At 41.2% G+C, this 20,080-nt stretch overlaps 1 protein-coding gene across 12 annotated transcripts in view; it reads right to left on the bottom strand.

Annotated features, from left to right (window-relative positions):
• The window catches only part of GPHN (gephyrin), a 403,230-nt gene that overhangs the window by 186,507 nt on the left and 196,643 nt on the right, over positions 1 to 20,080 (bottom strand). For 10 of the 12 annotated variants that reach the window (XM_048483966.1, XM_048483967.1, XM_048483970.1 and 7 more), the window contains one exon: positions 13,101 to 13,195. The exons of the other annotated variants lie outside the window; for them this stretch is intronic. In XM_048483966.1, the coding sequence (XP_048339923.1) occupies positions 13,101 to 13,195 (95 nt within the window). The remainder of the gene's footprint in view (positions 1 to 13,100; positions 13,196 to 20,080) is intronic. 12 annotated transcript variants of the gene reach the window in all.

The following is a 20,080-nucleotide window of genomic DNA, read 5'->3' as shown; positions in this document are numbered from 1 at the left end:
TCAGGAACTACAATTCCCATCAGCCTCTGTCAGCATGGCCAATTCCCTACCCCTGACCTAGAGCATCCTTGACAAGGGTTTGTCCAGCTGCTGCTTAAAAGACTGCCAGTGATAGGGAAACTCACCACCACCCTAGGCAACTGATTCTACTGCTAAACTACTCTTACTGTAAATGTTTTTCCATAATATCTAGCTAGTACCTTTCTGCCTGTAATTTATAACCATTATTGAGTGTTCCAATCTCTGCTGCCAAGAAGAACAGCTCCCTGACCTCCTCTGAGTGACAGCCTTTCAAATACTTAAAGAGTGCAATCATGTTCCCCTCCTGCTCCTCTTTTCTAGACTAAACATTCCCAGTTAGTAAGGGCATTTGCATAGTAGTTTGCCTATGCATTTAAGTACTCATTTATGATCCATTTTATTGCTTCCTGCAGAGACACATCCTGAGTCTGGGTGGCGTTCATTAACCACTGTCTTGATTCTAGTGTTTGTAAGTACTGGTAGCCAAATTTTGTTCATTTTCATAGTTTCTTCCTTGCTGTTGAAATTGTTCATGCTTCTCTGTTTAGTCTGACATAGTGGCTATCAGAGTGGTCCAGAATTTCTGTGTTTTCAAATAACATTCTGTGTCCAGCTTAGTTTATAACATGTTCTACTACTGCTGATTTTTCCAGCTGAATTAGTTCGCAATGCCTTTCATGTTCTTTGATTTGTATCTGGATGCTGTGTTTTATGGTCCCTGTGTATTTCAGTACTACAGTTTGTGTATAAGCAATCAACACACCCAGAGGAGCACTGAGTTACAATGAGGTACAGATCAAAACAATATAAAACTTGACAAATGATATGACAAATGGCAATTCATTCTTTAATTCAAGGTTTTTGGAAGCATTCAGAGCTCATTTGGACATTACAATTTAAATGAGCATAGGAAGAAAAACAGATAAAATGTCAGAATGGCCTGTCCTTTCCCAAAGACTGAGACTCAATGCCTGAAATGAATGGTTCTTGTATAGATTTCTCCTGAAAATGTGAATCACAAAATAAGTCAGTCTTTCCACAGTATTCCTAATCTTAAACGTTGTCCCTCATTTTGATTACCTGATTACTATACTTCCTCTCTGACAGACTTCTTGTTTATCACATTAAGAGAACATTACGGGAAATAAGCTACCATCAGGTTGCTGGCAATGTGGGAACACTCTGGTATTTGGGCAAAAACTTTGTGGTAGGAGCCATTTTTACCATAGAGTTTCTGCCCAAATAACATACTTTCCCCAGTGGGCACCAGAAGTGATGCTTCCAGTGAGCACCAGAAGTGATGCTGACTGGCGACAGAAGCCAAGCTCTCAGTTTGCTGCTGGTAAGTCCCCCCGTTGGCTGGCAGAACAGTGTCAGGGGAGAGGCCCCAAAGTGGAGGATCTCCCTCTCCTGGAAGAGTCTGGCAACCCTAGTGAATGCTATCCAACAATAACCAAAAGGCATGCTACTCCATTTTGCCAAGTTAGTTTTACAAGTTTCATTAAACGACAGACTCATGTAGAAATCTATAGCAGTTTAAGTTTGAGACAACTAAAAATATCCATCAGCTTGGCTAGAACAGAGAGGCAAGAATGTGAGGGAACTTTTGAATCACATGTAGATGATACAAAAAGGGCACCTAGCAACTATTCCATTGTGCCTTCAAAAATGGAGAACTGAGCCCAAGAGCAGCCCAAAACTACTTCACTTGATCCAATAGAATCAATTTGATCCCATCTGAACTAAATGGATCAATTCCCTCAAGAACAACTGCTGTTCTAACTAATACCATCACCATCTGGTCTGGATTCACTTTCAGCTTGTTCCTTCTCATACATTTGATTGCAGCATTCAAGCACTGATTCAAGACAAAGACAACTGTATTTAATATAATAGACAAAGAAATATGTAGCAGAATGCTGTTTATAGATCAAAACCAATTCTAAAGTTCTAGATGATTTCATTCACAGATGTCCTAAAATACTGAAAACCATGGGGGAGAGTTCTGAACCTTCAGGTACACAAGACAGTTCTTGTGATGATGACTTTGCTTACTTGAAATAAGCTATGTGCTAGAGATTGCCAAAACTATGCTTTAGATTATTTGATAGAATAGTATGTCCAACCATACTGAAGCAGTCAGGTCTAACATTATAATCAGAGAAAAATTACCTACATCCATTTGTAGTCAACCATTATCTATCACTACAACTAAATATGACACTGTACCATAGGCCAGAAATCAGACTGAAAAGTATCAAGGAAGAACTCTCCTCCAGCAATATTTGAAGTTGCTCTGTCACTATCCTCTTATTCACCTTACCAAAAATAATAAAGATTAAAAATTTGCCAAGAAACGAAACTGAAATGCTGCTCTTTGGGGGCAACAGATCTCCTGGAAAAGCATTTTGGGGAACATTACTAGGCTGTAGCAGGAGAAAGTGAGGAAGCTGCATTTTGTGGGTGAGAATTATTCCATCCATGGAAACACCCAATAGATATAAATAATTGGTCTTGGGACATTCCCCACCCCCCACCCCCAGTAAGGAACTGGTGTGTGTGTAAGACAGAACATGTTATAGGTACCACTGTCATGTTAAATAAATAGAGAAAATTCATAGTTAAGAAATATTAAAAAGTGATCATAACGCTCTAACATGGTGCTATATCTATTACTTCAGAAGGAATATCTCCTAACATGATTAATCTTATTTTATACCATTTATTTTTCGATCTAATTATTATTTGAAAATCTTTTTGAAAGACACCAATGAACTTATTTTGTTGAAGGATATCACCCTCCTCCCCCAAACAGGATATCACCCCCCCCCCGGAAGCAGGACAACACTCCCCTACCAAACAGGGTTGGGAAGTAGGACACTAAACTTAGAAGAGAAAACCTTAAAGATGCCATGGGGATCAATACATTTTGAGTCAGTAAGTTTCCTCAGGGACAATCAGAAAACAGACCTAAAATATTATAAACATTATAAAATATTATAAACCTTGACTTACTCAAAAGACTAATAGAACATGGCCTGCAAAATGGGACAAACCAATAGCATAAAAGCTGTTTTCACAGTAAAGTAATAAAATAGTACTTGACTATGCCTTATTGATCTTCCTAAAAAATCCTGCTGTTTTCATTCAAGCTTTAGCAGAAAATGTCTTCCATTTTCTTCTATATATGTATCATAGCCTAAAATAAAATAGTTTACTGACAACAGATTTATTAACTAACAGATTTACACTGCAATCCTATGCAGTGATACACCCATCTAAACCCACTAATTTCAATGGATTTAGAAGGGTATATCTCTGTGTAGGACTGCATGGCTATTATGACATGAGTTTACTGCTACAATAAATACATACACAGGTATGCTAATAACAACTAGTGGTTGAGCTGTCACACTAGGATCTGGGAAACCCAGGTTTGAATCCCCACTCTGCCACGGAAACTTGCTGGATAACCTTAGTCCAATCACACACTCTCAACCTGGCAAGTATTTGGATGGGAGATTATCAAGGAAGTCCAGAGTCATGATGGAGAGGCAGGCAATGGCAACCCACCTCTGAACTTATCTTGCCTTGAAAATCCTATGCGGTTGCACTGTCATCTGTGACTTGATGGGGGAAAACATAACAACTATTGCTGCCGTCTTGCAATACAAAATGATCTTTCTCAAAATGAATTATTAAACACAAACCAACATGAACGAATGTGCGTAAACACAAACCAACATGAAAGAATTTATGTAAATTCTCCTTCCATTTTTTGTAGAAAGTACTTAAAGAATATTGTACAATGATAAGGTAACATGTGAGAAAACTCTTTAGCTCTCGGGATGCAAGGACCAAGCGGCCCATTTGCTTATAAGCAGGTGAAAAAAATGTATGGGGAAAGCTTCGGAAATGAAAGAATTTAACCCCTATAGCAGTTTAGTGCTTTGAAACATGTTAGAGAAAACCTAGGTGAAAAGACTTTTATGTTAATCAGCTGAATAAGAAAAATGTATCACACATGCTTGTTGATTAGAATGCACCAATAGATTTTATACATCCTGATTATAATTTTATTTTCCAGTTGTCCCTAAGGAGACTCCTGTTGACTTGAAACATGCTGAGTCTCAATACTCGATGGTGTGTCTGTAAGGTTTCTTTTTGTTTTTGTCCTCTTTTAAAGGATTAACTGAAACAGAAATTAGTTCAAGTGAAGCCAAACTATTTTGTTATTTTACAGTCTGAGTGAAAAGGTGAAATTTAAATGTGTTTAGAAAAAGTGATGTTGAAAGAACCTGTTGTCAATAAAGACAGTTGTTAATTATACATTTTTTTCCTAATGGATGGGCTAGAAGTGTTCTTTGTAATATCATGTTTGACTGTGGAAACAAACATTGTCCACCATGCTATTGTATATTCCATGGGGAAGTAAGCAGCTTTCTACTCCTCAAAAGCTAGGTATGTACCTCCCTCAAGGTGTTCATAAGAAAAATGTTTTAGAATATATTTCTAGGAATTCATAATTTATTTCTATTTTTAATTTTATCTTGAAAGAATCTGAAAGAAAAATAAATACATTGTTGTTAGAGAATCCGTTCTCTTTTCATGGTCAGTTATTTTCCAAGATGGTACCTCATTCCAATTTCCTTTTTCCCTGGGAGAACTTTTCCAAGGGTTTTCCTTATTCATAACTACTGCCCCTTCCACCCATTTGAAATCTGAAGGAGCCCAGGTTAAACAAGCCAAAAGTCTCACAATAGTCATGTGTCTCATGAAAGTCATATGTTTCAACACTATTAAAAAACAGGATACTTGCTACCACAATACAAAGTGCCAACATACTTGGTATCTAGGGATGTCATTGTTATGTTTTCTGTCCAAATTATCACAGTACTCCTACATACACTGTACCCTGGCCTACAATTACATGAAATCCCTAGTATTTAATTGAACCAGCACTAAGTCTAGTAGCACCAGTTTCAGGAACAAAAATTTAAATCCTAAGGACACTTTCATGAGAGTAAGCCCCATTGAATAACATTACTTTCTTTGCAGTAGACCTGCTTAGGATTTGCTTCCAAAATCTATCAATTCTAGTACTCACTCAATTCAATAAGTGTCCCATATACTCTGCCCACCTTTGGGGGAGGTTGGGGTAGGAGTTTCAGAATTTGGATTTTTTTCAGACTTTTAATTAAAACCCACCATGAGACTATTGCAAAGGGCAAGAAATAAATTCAGAATAATAACAGCAACAACTGGAACTTTGGAAAAGGAAACTGAATCACTGATTTCAGCTGCTCAAGAGCAGGAAATTAGGACAAATATGATCAAGGCCAGAATCCAATAAATGCTCAGAAGATACAAAATGCAGATTGTGCAAGAAAGTTGACAAAACTGTAAATCACATATTCAGCTGCTGCAAAAAGATTGCCCAGACTGAGCACAAACAGAGGCTGAACTCAGTGGCCAGGATGATCCACTGGAATTTATGCAAGAATTACAACTTCAAGAGGACAAAAAAAATGGTGGGAACATCATCCAGAGAAAGTCATGGAAAACAAGATCATGATCTTGTGGGACTTTCAAATCCAAACGGACAAAGTGTTGGTGAATAACACACCAGGCATAACGGTAATCGAGGACAAGAAAGTGGCCATCATTGACATAGCAATATTTGACGATAGCAGGGTTGATGGAAAAAGAACCTGAGAAGGTCACTAAATATCATGAATTGAAGATAAGAGATTCAGTGACTATGGTACAAACCAGATGGTAATCAGTACCCTGGGTGCCATTCCAAAAACACTTTGAAATATCTTCAAGTTGAAAAACTCAACATCTGTCAGTTTCAAGAGGCAGCCCAGCTGAGATCCACACAAATATCTTCTTGATACATTACACTGTCTTTGGCTACTAGGTGGGCTCAAATTGTAAAGAAAGGTCAACAATGAGCTAAAAAACTGGCAGCTGAGCTAGTAAACAAAATTTAATAAAAACAAAAACGACAGAACCAACAACACTAGGACAGCTAAAAACTGGTGGGAACATTATCCAAAGAAAGTCACAGAAAATAAGAAGGTCAAGATCTTGTGGGACTTTTGAATCCAAATGAGATCACAAAATATCACAATTTGAAAATCGAGATTCAACGACTATGGCACAAACCAGCTGAGGTTTTCCCAGTGGTAATCGGCAGCTGGGTGCCTTTCTGAAAATGTCAGGGCAGCACTTGAAACATTTTCAAATTGACAAAATTAACATCTGTAAGATTCAGAAGGCAGCCCTGCTGGAATCCGCATGAATACTATGCCAATACATTACAACTTCCTAGGTCTCTGAGTGAGGCTCAAACTGTAATGAAAAGTCAACAACCAGTTAAAGAACTGGCAGCTGTGACATTAATAATAATAACAATTTGAGATACAGTGACTACAGCACAAACCAGCTGAGGTTGTCCCAGTGGTAATCAACATCCTGGGTGCCATTCCGAAAACACTAGGAAGGTACTTTAAATATGTTCAAATTGACAAAATCAACATCTGTCAGATTCAGAAGCAGCCCTGCTGGGATCCGCATGAATACTACACCAATAAATTACAACATCCTAGGCCTCTGAGTGAGGCTCGAATAGTAATGAAAGGCCAATAACCAGCTAAAGAACTGGCAGCTCCCCCTTGTTGTGGGGAAGGGGCTTGTGTGCTTCATGACATTGAGAGCTATGCTGGAGGTAGTGTATTCTACCAGAAGGGTCTCCCAAGCCAGACAGGTCTCAACTGACTAAGAGTGTCAACCAACCTATACAATATGGTGAAATATATACAAAAGAATCCTATACTGCATCAATCTTTGCGCAGGCTAACACATCACATGCTGTGGTCTCTGGGAAGGCGTCAGCAAGTGGGCGACAAGCAGACCAACCATCAAAAAAAACCAGAAGTTTAGTGCACAAGATAATGGTGCCATGGTCTATTGCTACAACTCAGAGCCAGAAAAAAGAGAATACTTGAAGCGAATGTACAAACTGTGGAAACAACAATATCCGGATTCAAATACCACTGAGCAAAGACTGGCAGATCAAAGGTGGTTCATCATATGGAATAAAGTGTTTACAGATAAAGAATTGGAAGAAATTCAGAAAAATTGCGAAAAGAAATTAACTGTAACACCAGAAGAAGAAAAAGTACATACTCCAGAAACATCAGGAGATGTAACAGTAGAATTGCCAGATGAAAATGCCAGTACAGAAGAGGAAATAATAGTGCAACCACCAGAGAAAGTCACCATGGAAACAACTGATGAACTGACTGAGTGCCAAAAAGAACCGAGGGAAAAGATAATTAAGTATGCACAATCAAATGAGGAAAGAACAGCTGCCAGCATTAAAAACTGTGCCCAAGAAAGACCTGACATCTATAACAAGGGATGTGAACAAGGCACTAAAGACAATTGAAATAACTCTCATCAAACAAACCAATCACCTCATGCACTGTAGTGGTCACATGAGAATTGGGCATTGAAACATCTAAGTCTTAAGCCCAATGTAAATCAAACATCAAAATCAAAGTGGAAAATTCAACTGGAACAGAAGACCAAAAAACTAAGATGCCAGTAACCTGAAAAAAATGAAGGAGCAAAGATTAAAGAATGGCAAGAACTAATTAGATGGTACTGAGTAGACACTAGAATAACTGAAAAAGCATTGGAGATTGCCAAACAAAAAATAACAGCCACAGCAAGAAAAACTGAAAGATCTGAATCAGGAACCATTCAGTACAGGCAAAATCAGACCAAATTTTGATTAGACCAATAGCCTTTCTACCGAAGCCTCAACACAAATATCAATGTTAAAAGCAAAAAAAGAGAAAATGCAACATTTTTTGAGAAATCTGTAAGAAAACCAGAAGAATTATAACAAGAAAGCACTGTGAATAAAAGATTTTAATAATCTTTTGGAAATAACAAATGCAAGAACTGGAAATAACAACTATTACAATAAAACATTGAATCAAGAAAGTGAAAAACTGGACATCACCTGCATGGTTTCTGGCTCAATAGCTGACCAGTTTACACCTGACAATGGCCAAGCAGTTCAGTGAACCCATGCAAAATGATAAAATCAATTTATGGCCCACAAATGGGAAGACATACGTGAATCAGAAAGATTCGGCCAAAGGGACAACATCTGGAAACTACAGGCCAATAACATGTTTGACCTACAATGTTCAAACTGCTCACCGGCATAATAGCAGATAACATCACGGACTACTTGAAAGTGAATAATATCCTGCAGGCGGAGCAAAAAGGAAACAAAAGGAAGTGTAGAGATACAAAAGATCAACTCCTGACAAACAAAATGATAATGGAGAACTGCAAGAATCAAAAAGCAAATTTGCATACAGTCTGGATTGATTACAAGAAGAAGAAGAGTTTGGATTTATATCCCCCCTTTCTCTCCTGCAGGAGACTCAAAGGGGCTTACAATCTCCTTGCCCTTCCTCCCTCATAACAAACACCCTGTGAGGTAGGTGGGGCTGAGAGAGCTCTGAGAAGCTGTGACTAGCCCAAGGTCACCCAGCTGGTGTGTGTGGGAGTGTACAGGCTAATCTGAATTCCCCAGATAAGCCTCCACAGCTCAGGCGGCAGAGCTGAGAATCAAACCCGGTTCCTCCAGATTAGATACATGAGCTCTTAACCTCCTACGCCACTGCTGCTCCTACGCCACTGCTGCTCCAAGAAGGCATTCGACTCACTGCCCCACAGTTGGATCATAAAATGCTTGGATACAAAAACATATGAAAATTCATTGAAAAAGCAATGAGATAGTGGAGAACTGAACAGAAAAAACTCAACAGAAAAATTCCTGCCACTTTTGAAACAGTAGCTGAACTAGAGGCTCCCTTGCCGTCTTTTTGTCTATTTTTAGACCACTTCTCTCTGCTCTCGCCAGATGATGTCAACAGGGTCTTAGCTGCTGTTAGACCTACAACTTGCCTCCTAGATCCTTGCCTGGCCTGGCTGGTGAAGTCAAGTAAGGATAAGGTGAGCAGCCACCTGTTGGATATTGTCAACCACTCCCTTGAGTAAGGAGTGTTCCTGGGTCAGCTGAAGGAGACAGTGGTCCACCCGCTCTTAAAAAGACCATCTTTAGATCTTAGTGATCTGGCCAATTACTGCCTAGTCTTGAATCTTCTGTTTTTGGGCAAGGTAATTGAGAGAGAAGGCGGAGCAGCTGCAGACCTTTCTGGATGACACATCAGTGTGAGATTCGTTCCAGTCTGGGGTCCACGCTGGTCATGGGACGGAGACTGTACTAGCTGCTGTCACAGATGAACTCTGCTTACAACTGGATCGAGGCTGGACAGCACTGCTGGTATTACTAGACCTTATTTGCAGAATTTGATGTGGTCAATTACTATCTTTTGATCCACCGCCTTGCGGACACTGGAGTTCGAGCCTCAGCCTTGAGCTGGGTCTCTTCTTTTACCCAGGGTCGGGGACAGTGTGTTACACATGGCGACAGGCTCTCCCAGTATCACATGATTAGTTGTGAAGTGCCGCAAAGAGCGCTTTTGACACTGTTGCTGTTTAATATCCACCTGTGTCCCCTTGCCCATGGACTGAGCTGTCAATCATATGCTGATCACCCAGCTCCTTCTGTTGATTGAGGGCTGTCCAGTAGCTGCCCCTGAAGCTCTCCAGTGTTGTTTGGAGGCCATTGCTGGCTGGTTGAAGCAGAACAGATTGAAGGTGAATCCATCTAAGATGAAGGTCCTCTGGCTGGGTCATGGTGTGAGACCAGCGGACTTCCGGCTGCCATTGCAAGAGGGAACGGCATTACAGCCTGCCCACAGTCTTGGGGCGCTTCTGGATGCCTCTCTTTCTATGGATCGACCATACTGTGCTCACGGTGTTTTTCCATCTTCGCCAAAATCAGCAACTGGCTCCGTACCTCTCCCAATTCGATGTAGCCACTGTGATCCATGCAACGGTCACCTCCAGGCTAGATTACTGTAATTTGCTCTATGCTGGCCGGCCCTTAGCCTTGATCCAGAAACTGAAACTGGTACAAAATGCGGTCATGAGGCTCCTTGTTGGGGCATCAGTGAGGGAGCATATCATCCCCATCGTCCGCGAACTCCATTGGCTACCAGTGGAATTCTGGATCAGATTCAAGGTATTGGTTTTGACCTTTAAGGCCATGAGTGGCCTGGGGGACCTCCATACCTCCGAAACCGCATTACCCCATATTTCCCACAGAGAAGTCTGAGGTCAGCAGATGCAAACCTACTGGTGGTCCCCGGCCCTTCTACTGTTAGAATTGCTTTTTAGGCCCTGGCCCCTACCTGGTGGAACACTCTGCCACCTAACATCGGGGCTCTGCGGGATTTGATGCAATTCTTCAGGGCCTGGCAGAGTTGTTCTGCCAGGCCTTTGGTTGAGGCCTATACAATTACATCTGTTGGCAACTCTAATCCTAATTCTGGTTTTAAGTTTTAAATTTAAGTAGATTCTAATTTCAGTTGTATTTTAATTAGTTTGGACTTGATTTTAATTATTAACAGCAGTTTTAATTGTCTACTAAGTTATTATTGTAAGCCACCCTGAGCCCTTTCAAGGGGGGTGGCATATAAATTGAACCAAACAAATTAATATGGCAAGGGCTGGTGGGAATTGTAGTCCATGAACATCTGAAGTGCCATAGGTTTGCCACCATGGGTCTAGGATGTTTTTTAGTCTTATACACCACTTTTCCCTGCTGTAAAAGATATTTTTGTCATGGCAAGAGGAAAATAAAGCAACAACCAGTATTAGAATTTCCACCCAGAATTTCAATTTTCCATTGAGTAACCTGCCTGCAGTTACCTAGACCACTCCATGCCTTTTCTTTAGCACTTCGCTCTGTAGATCAATTAAAATCAATTTATGAATGTAGTTTCTTCCGACACAGCAATCACCCTTCTGTGTTTTGGGTGTTTTTTTCTTTACTGAAGCCTCTGAGCAGGACTTATGTCTGAGTAGATCTTCTTAGGTTTCCTCTTTCAAGCAACAACATTCTTTGCCAAGTGTAACCATGTGCCTACAGGCAATTATCACAATTTGTTCGGTCAGTATTACAATGAAATCATGTTTATTATTTTAACAAATTCTCATGGTCACTTGGCCCAACAGAAAAATTATAATAATTCCAATATAGTAAAATGCAACAGAAAATCTTTCATTCTAAAATTATCTGGAAACTTCCTTCGCAGCCACTGAAATAGTGGGCAATTATTTTTAATTTCCGAGGGTAGTCATGTTAATCTACAGTAGAACAGCTAGGTTCCAGTCCATTGGCACCTTAGAGAACAACACAATTGGGGGGGGGGGGTATGAGCTTTTGAGAATCAAAGCTCCCTTGCTGGCTGTTGGCTGACTTGCTGGTCACTGTCCTGGCCCTTCCCCGCCATGCTAATACTCCTGTGCCAATGTTCCCTTCCCGTTTTTGTTTTTGGTGCTGTCCTGGGGCTGGCTATGATGCAGCTAACTCCTTAGGAGGTGCCTCAGCTGTGCTGTTGCTGTGTCACTCCGACCGCTGTGCAGCTGCCCCCAATCCAGCTCCCTGATGTCAAGCAGAATGATCCTAAGCAAAACTATACACCTCTGTCCATTAAAGGATGCAACTGTGCTTAGGTATACACTGAAAATTTGATTCAAGTCACATGCACCTGTATCTACGCTATTTATGCATTCAGGTAAAACATTTTGAAACCTCAGAAACTGCCCTTACAAGGAGTTGGGTTCAGCTGGAGCAACTGATAAAGAGGAAAATTCTCCAAAATTCTCACAACAGTTCCAGAAGTATGGATATCCTTTAATGTCAGTTAATTTTATGACATCTGAAATAATTCTATAAACAGCAGAGTAGCAGACTGCTGGGACAAATCAAATAGCACCTGCAATCTAATCAAAGGTGGTTTTAATCATTAATATAGGTTAATTTCTTGCCATCTTAAAATAGTACTGTTGCAAAAACTAATTACCAAGCAATAATCCCATTATCATCCAGAAAAAAATACTGTGATATTTTAAATTTTGGCCATTTTATGGAAAACATCACTATTATTATACATAGGTAAAGTGGTCATTGTGGTAAAGAACCTGAGCCTCAATCTCCCCATATCCATGAACTCGTTGGCAGCATTAAACAAGTCATTGGCTGCATCCACGTGGTGGGGATTTTCCTGTCATTCCTGCCACAAATGCAAACACATTCACACTGGCAATGGAGAATGTTGCGCTCATTTTCTTCCATTAGCCATCATATTTATTTACAAAACGTATGCTTTGCTTTTGTGCCCGCATCAGAGCAACGCTTCTACTGTGCCATCAGAGGTTTGTTCCAAACTTTAAAAAGTGAATAATTGTTAATGAACTGCACTGCAATAGCATCATAATCTACTATTTCCTCTGAATTTTCAGATTTCAATTTGTAAAAATTCTCTAGCCTTTTCAATTGCAAAGATATAAAGAGAATATCTCCATAGGAGGTTGGTGAAAGGGAAATGGTGCCAATGTGGACCTTCAAAAATACCCACCGTCCTGTCTGGAAATATTGTTAACACAGCACTCTTTCTTGAAAGATTATATCAAAGCAGGTTTGAGAAAAAATGTACAGGAAAGCTTAGAGAGTGGATGATTAGAGATGATGTTGTGTACCCACCCCAGAAAAAAAAAACCTGTTGCAATTTGGAAGCCAAGGTGGAAAAAAAATCTCAGTGCAATGCAGACTCAGTCTTACCCACAAATTGCAAGGATTACAGACAATGTATGTGAAGCACTCCAAACACTCTATATATGTATAGTTTTATATGCAGACTTAGGCAAAGGAAACTCCAAAATAAAATAATTGCAGAGGAAACAAGAGTCCCGTTCAACAGTGCATGCCAGAAATACCTAAAAGTAATTCAAGAGGCATGAGAACAACAAACTGGCAAGTAAAAAAGGGCCCAAAAATCAGTGTATGCAGCCATTCCACCACCTTAGATATTTCTGAAGAAAGATTGCATTTTGTTATTTCGTGTCAACATTCTTACCTAGAAAGCATGCCCAGAGGTGTAACATTAAGTGATCCCATCAGCATTGCCAAGGCCATCCCTGGGGCCTCCCGTTCTATTACTTCTTTAGTGGCCTGTAATCAAAGATTAAACAGCAGACTGAGTAAAAACAACAAAAAGAAAAGTAAAATAAATATAAACTAACTAAAATTTATGAAAGAAACGCCATCCTTTTCCTCAAAATTACTGAATTACTGAGTTTCAGCAGTGAGTTATGAACTCGGGGCACAGCGTCACTCATACCACTAAAATTAGCTTCTGCGTGAGCCCACCAAGATTTCCATAATCTGCTGCCAAACTTTGGTTTATGCTACAGGAGGCATGCAAAGCTATCAAAATGCTCAACCGAATAAAATGGAATTTGATTTGTCAATGGTTAGTAACCACAAGCCATAAAATACTTGAACCTTAGAAACATTCAGTGCTTCCTTGCATGGTACAGTAGATTTTTTAGGGAAATCCAAACTATTTAGATATTAGACCTGATCCGTAAGATCAAAGGCCTCTTCAAACAAATAAAGGACACACCTTTGAGGTTACTTTGGTCCTGCTAACAGAGAATTTAAAAGAAAATCCCAAGAACAGTCTTAAAAATGATTTTTAAAATTAATGATGAACAAGTGAGAACCTGCAAAAAACTTGTAGGGAGGGGTAATCCCCCTACCTTTGCTTCTTTCCCTCACCCGCTCTTCTCCCCTTACCCTTTTATGTCAGACTTCCACCCTCTCTTTCTCCCCTACCCCCTTCTCTAGCAATCCTATTTCAACCATTTCTTCTCTCATCTCTTGTGTGTCAACCTCTCCCCTCTCTATCCTCCTAGTCCTTCTCAGCATCTTTCTTTTTTCTTCTCAATCTGCCCCCTTTCTCCCCCTCTTCCTCCCCATCTCCTCTCTTTCTCTTCCCCTTCACAAGAAAATATGCCTCCTCTTCTTTCTCTGCCCTTTTTCTGTTCCCCCCTAAAGACAGTATCTTTTCCTACTCCCACCTTGGGAGCCACAGTGACTGCAGCAGGGACCTGGGAACTACCACGGCTGCAGTAGGGACCTTGGTTGCCACCACAGTTGCAGCAGAGCCCCTGGGAGTTGATGCACCAACTGCAGGGTCCCAGGAGCCGCAGTAGTGGCTTGGTTATTGGAAGCTGCAGTGGTTGCACCAGCCCCCCCCCCCCCCCCGAAGTCACCCTGCCAGCCTCAGGGCTACCAGAAGCCCTGCTGATGGTAAGTACCCTGAACCTGAACATAAAATCTTTTGAAGGGAATTTAAACACCCAAGGTATTTTTTTATTTTATTTTTTTTCTCCAAATCTGAAGGGCCTCACAACTTTGGAGGAAATTCCACCCATCCCCCAACACTGTGGTTCCAATCAGCACATTTAGATATCCACAGATGTGGGTCACACTTAAGAAACAGATGTACAGATAGTAAATGTTGCCTTTAAGACACGATTACAGCTGATTCAAGATGAAGGCTGATTCCGCATGGGTCAAAAACAGCAGTGTGAAAACAGTGTGAAAATGGTATAAAAGGGTTTAAAATGGTGTAAAAGGGTTTTTACTGTTTTCACACCGTTTTCACACCGCTGTTTTTGGCCCATGCGGAATCAGCCGAAGTGTTCCCTGAGATTTTAAAATATTTGGTGTATCTGCTTTTGATGTGTGTATGTGTTTCCCTAAAAATGCAAGAATCCATGAACTTTTACCACACATGGGTTAATTTTTCATGAGAAGAGCTGAGGTTCTGCATCTGGAAGCCCTGCTCATAATCTCTCACAAGAAAACCATTTCCCTTATTCATGGCTTTACTAATGGAGCGCACAGAAAGGCACTTGTTACTTAGCACTGTTCAAGTCATGCTGAGGGAGGACTTTATAAATGTAGCTCCATCAACTTAAAAAGTTAATGCCTGCCAATGATCAAAAACTCTGATTGCAATTATACATAATGACAATGAGCCTTGGAAGTTCTGAGGCTCACATGCTCTCTTCCTTTCTCCTTCCTACACTTGAAAAATCCTGGCTCACAAGAAAACAATAGTGTAGCTACCAACTACGATTATTTTCTTGTCTACCAGGCAAAATACTAAACAAGGATTAAACTGTGGTAATTCAGGTTTGTAGGCAAGACACGCATCCTAGTTTGTGATCTTGATGGAACAACAACAGCAATTCATTGTGAACCAGAAAGCCTTCCACTATTCAAGCCACATGCAAGGAATGGAAGAAGGAATAAAACCTGAGGATTTTGAAGCTTCATTCACGTAACAACAATGGTTTGCCATTGCTTGTGAATGCCACTATTGCATTAATGGAGATTTTTCAATGGGTTCCACAACACATTTGCAAAAGAGCTTGCTGATCTTCCTTGTCCCTTTTTCTGCTGAATGACAGTATACAGCTGATGCTGAAAGTTTAATGGTCCACACGGCCAAAAATCCACATGGCCCAGAAAGCTGTACTTTGGAGGGGGAGTTGGCAATAACATTATTATTATTATTATTATTATTATTATTATTATTATTATTATTATTATTATTATTATTATTATTATTATTATTATTATTATTATTATTAATTCAATTTCTATACCGCCCGATCCCAAAAGGGCTCCGGGTGGTGAACAACATAATATATAAACAATAAGCAGGAGCAAAACTGGTACAATACAAACATAGGCTCCGTCAATAAAACATCTTAAAATACATAAAAACAGCGGCTAACAATTAGCAAATTAAACAAGAGGCATCCAGGCTCAATTTAAAAACCCACCCCAAGAAGGGGGGTTGGGACGGCAGAAAATTCCCCTCAATATGAGGAGCTCTGTTGTACCAGTGCCAAAGCAGGAGCAGTGGGGGGGCACCATATCAGCGGCTGGACACTCCAAAGGCCCGGTGGAACAACACATCCCACATCATTCATGCACCAAGGATGGAGGATGATGATGGGAGCCAATAACGATTAGCACAATCTTTCTGGAGGTCTCAGAGACACATTTTCTCTGCCTTTTGCATTCGGTGTGTAAGCCCTAGGTTGAAGAGAGTGTTTGACATAGGAGTGTTGGCCATAGGAGCCTAAGCAAAGTTGCAGTCTTGTAAGCCCAATTAATTTCAACAGACTCAGAAAGATGTATCCCTGCTTAGGATTGAATTACACGGGTGTTATAGTGTGAAAATTCTATATTAAGTGTTGTCAACTATACAGCCTGTGTGTGACTAAGTTCCATATTCCATCAACACAGATCTGTCATGTAACACCAGCAGCAAAGACAAGAAAAACACTAAAAATATTGGACATCATTGGATCACGTTTTGTTGCCCAAACTTTACAACTATGCAGCATATTTCATGACATGATATAGCTGATAACTGAAGATATTATGTCACCAATAAATCCATGTAAAGATACTACATTTGTTAATGTTTACAATTATAGGGATAAATTATTATCGACAAACAATAAAAGATGTATGCTTGGTGGGGGGAAATTATCTTGCTATCCATCCATCCATCCATCCATCCATCCATCCATCCATCCATCCATCCATCCATCCACTTGGTATACCGCCCACCCCCGAAGGGCTCTGGGTGGTATACAAAAAGTATTAAAATGTTACAATTTAAACCCAATATAAATAATATAAAATCATTAATAATAATAATAATAATAATAATAATAATAATTATTATTATTATTATTATTATTATTATTATTATTATTATTATTATTATTATTATTATTATTATTATTATTATTATATTCAGCTTAATAGACCGCCCAACCCCCAAAGGGCTCTGGGCGGTGTACAATGAGACATAAAACAAATACAATATAAGGTCTCATAAATACAATATAAAGACAATCTATTAATAGCAATATAGCTATAAGATGGCGATAATCCCATATCACAGTTGCAAGTTGCAAGGGCAGGTCCCACTGGTATAAACATATCAAGTTGGAATACTAGAATACAGGGGATGGCATTCAATTTCAGCAGCTATCCTCCCCCAAAGGACCATGGGAATAATTCCGTTTTGCAGGCCCTGTGGAACTGCTCAAGGTACTGCAGGGCTCTGGCGGACAGTGGCAAAGAGTTCTACCAGGTGGGGGCTAAGGCACTAAAGGCCCTGGCCCAGGTGGAGGCTAGCCACATCAAAGACAGGCCTGGAACCACCAGTAGATTGGCCTTTGCCAAGTGCAGAGGCCGAATGGGAACACATGGGGAGAGACAGTCCCTGAGGTATGAGGGTCCCAGGCCACAAAGTGTCTTAAATGTTAGTACCAGCACCTTGAAGGTCATCTGGTGTTCTATTGGGAGCCAGTGCAGATGGCGCAGCACAGGAGAGGTATGATGCCATATAGAGCTGCCTGCGAGAAGCCACGCCGCTGCACGCTGGACCAATTCCAACCTTGGGATCAGCCGCAAGCGAGTTGCAATAATCTAGCCTGGAGGTGACTGTAGTATGGATCACAGTGGCCAGGTTGGTCTGGGAGAGGTAGGGGGCCAGCTGTGCCTGGCGCAGATGGAAAAACGCTACTTGGGTTGTACGGGCCATCTGGGTCTCCACTGACAGAGACTAATCCAAACTGTGAACCAAGGGGGCTACCAGTAAGGAAACCCCCTCAAGTAACGGCAGCTGAAATCCCTTCCCCCTCCCATTGCGGCCCATCTAGAGGACCTCCGTCTTAGCGTGATTCAATTTTAACCTGCTGTGCTTCAACCAACCAGAGCCACAGGGGCAGCGTTCGTCCCTCCCTCCATCAACAGAATGAGATGAGTGTCATTGGCATATTGATGACAGATCAACCCAGAGCTTAGCACCAACTGAGCAAGGGGTCATACGTAGATGTTCAATAACAATGGGGACAGAAGATGAAGCAGGCATTGCTGGGAGGTCCTATCCCCAGCCCTCACTTGCTGACTCAGATCCCGGAGGATCGAGGCAACCCATTGTAGGGCCAGGCCCTGGATCCCGGAGATGGCCAGGCGGTAGGTCAAAAGGTCGTGCTCAACCATATCAAATACTGTGGAAAGATCTAGCAATACCAGCAGCGCCAATTTGCCTAGGTCAAGTTGTATGCGAAGTGTGTTTTCTCTTAGAAGATTTCATTAGTTCTAAAAAAGCTTCAAAGCTAGTGAAAGACTTTTTAAAAATCCCCTCGTAAACAATGATCATGCAGCCCAGGAAGCCCTTCAACAGAATTCAGGCTCATTCTTTAACTTCACAAGAAAAATAACCTTGACAAATAGATTTGACTAGAAGGCAATGTGATGATTAAATATGTATGGGCTATGCAACACTAAAAACAGGCAAGGCAGAAAGCACATCTAAGCAGTTTTATCCACTGCATGTGACATTCACTACAGCAGGGGTAGGGAACCTGCGGCTCAAGAGCCGCATGCGGCTCTTCTGCCCTTGCACTGCGGCTCTATGAGCCGAGCTGCCGGCTTCATCCTTGCCTGCCCTGCAGGCAGCAGGGCGGGCGCACCAACTGCCCACGGTTCACCCGGGAGTCAGCCGGGGCTTCCCCAATCTCAGCCTCACCCTGTTTGAGCGGGCGGGTGTTTCTCCCCGCGTCCGTGCAGGGCCGAGCCGCTGGCCCCATCCTTGCCTGCAGGGCGGACACATCCATGCGCTTCTCAGAATGAGCGGAGTAAAAGGTAAAAAACCCCAATACATATAGTGTTATCTTTATTTTAAATGTCAAAAATTATTTGCGGCTCCAAGTGTTTTCTTTTCCCATGGAAAACGGGTCCAAATGGCTCTTTGAGTGTTAAAGGTTCCCTACCCCTGCACTACAGCATCTAATACCAGCATTAGAATTATGCCAGTTGAATGACAAGTTGATCCCGAGTAGTTATATTTTAGGTTTATATTCTGCCCTTCTCCCTGCCCCCCACCCCACACAGTGGGGCCCAGGGTGAATAATAACAAGTCAAATATACATTTTAAAATAGAAATAGTTAAAACAGATTACAACCCATAAAAATAATATAAATAATAAGATGGTACTAAGCTTCCAGCAGAGCTGACACTGTAGTGGTGGTGGTGGGGGGATGGGACTGAAGGGAACATATTGAAGAAAGGGGACATATAGAAGAAAGATGTAATAGAGTATGATGTAGGGCTTCAGGCTTCAGGAAGAAGCCTAAGAACTCACACCACCCTGTGAAAAACCTTTGCTCCTCAGAGAAACCAAAGTGAATAGCCAAATGGTTAGATCAAAACGATTGTTCGGAAGTACATGGGAGAAAGGAAGTTTTCCTGGGAAGTAAGTAACAAAGTATTGTCGAAGGCTTTCACAGCCGGATTCAACTGGTTCTGGTGGGTTTTCCAGGCTATGTGGCCATGGTCTGGTGGATCTGAAGATGCCAGCCACAGATGCAGGCAAAAAGTTAGGAACAAAATCCACCAGACCACGGCCAAACAGCCCAGAAAACCCACCAGAATAAGTAACAAAGGTTTAAAAGATTCTGATCCAGGCTGAGCTCCGGTGAACAACTCTGAGCTCAGGGAGGCTGAAGAAAGCCTGAAGGAACAGTGCCATTCAGCTCAGGAATATCTGTATTGAACGCTTATTCAGGCTTGTTCTGTGCAAAACCGCCCTGGCAAAACCCATTTACTGGACATGCATGGGCTGCCACCTCCCCCACCATGACCCGGCCAAACAATAATTTTTTTGTATCAGCTCACAAAGCACCTCGCATTCCGATCAAAACTTACATGGCTCTACCCACCCCAACTCTCTTTCTAATTTCCGATCACAACAACCCCATGAGGTGGTGGTTGTTAGCCCGAGAAACAACTCCAAGCCAGTGCAAGCGGGTATTAAGCATATAAATTCCACAAATCACCCCAGCAAAACATTTACCAAACAAATGTCACATCATTCACAAAACACCATCCCCAAAACAGCATCAATTTCACGAAAATAAAACTAGGAGCTCAGGTTCTTCTTTAAACTC

Source organism: Sphaerodactylus townsendi, linkage group LG02, assembly GCF_021028975.2.
Source record: "Sphaerodactylus townsendi isolate TG3544 linkage group LG02, MPM_Stown_v2.3, whole genome shotgun sequence".
Classification (NCBI taxonomy): Eukaryota; Metazoa; Chordata; class Lepidosauria; order Squamata; family Sphaerodactylidae; genus Sphaerodactylus; species Sphaerodactylus townsendi.
Note: the sequence above shows the minus strand (reverse complement) of the source record. Positions and strands in the feature narration are given on the sequence as shown.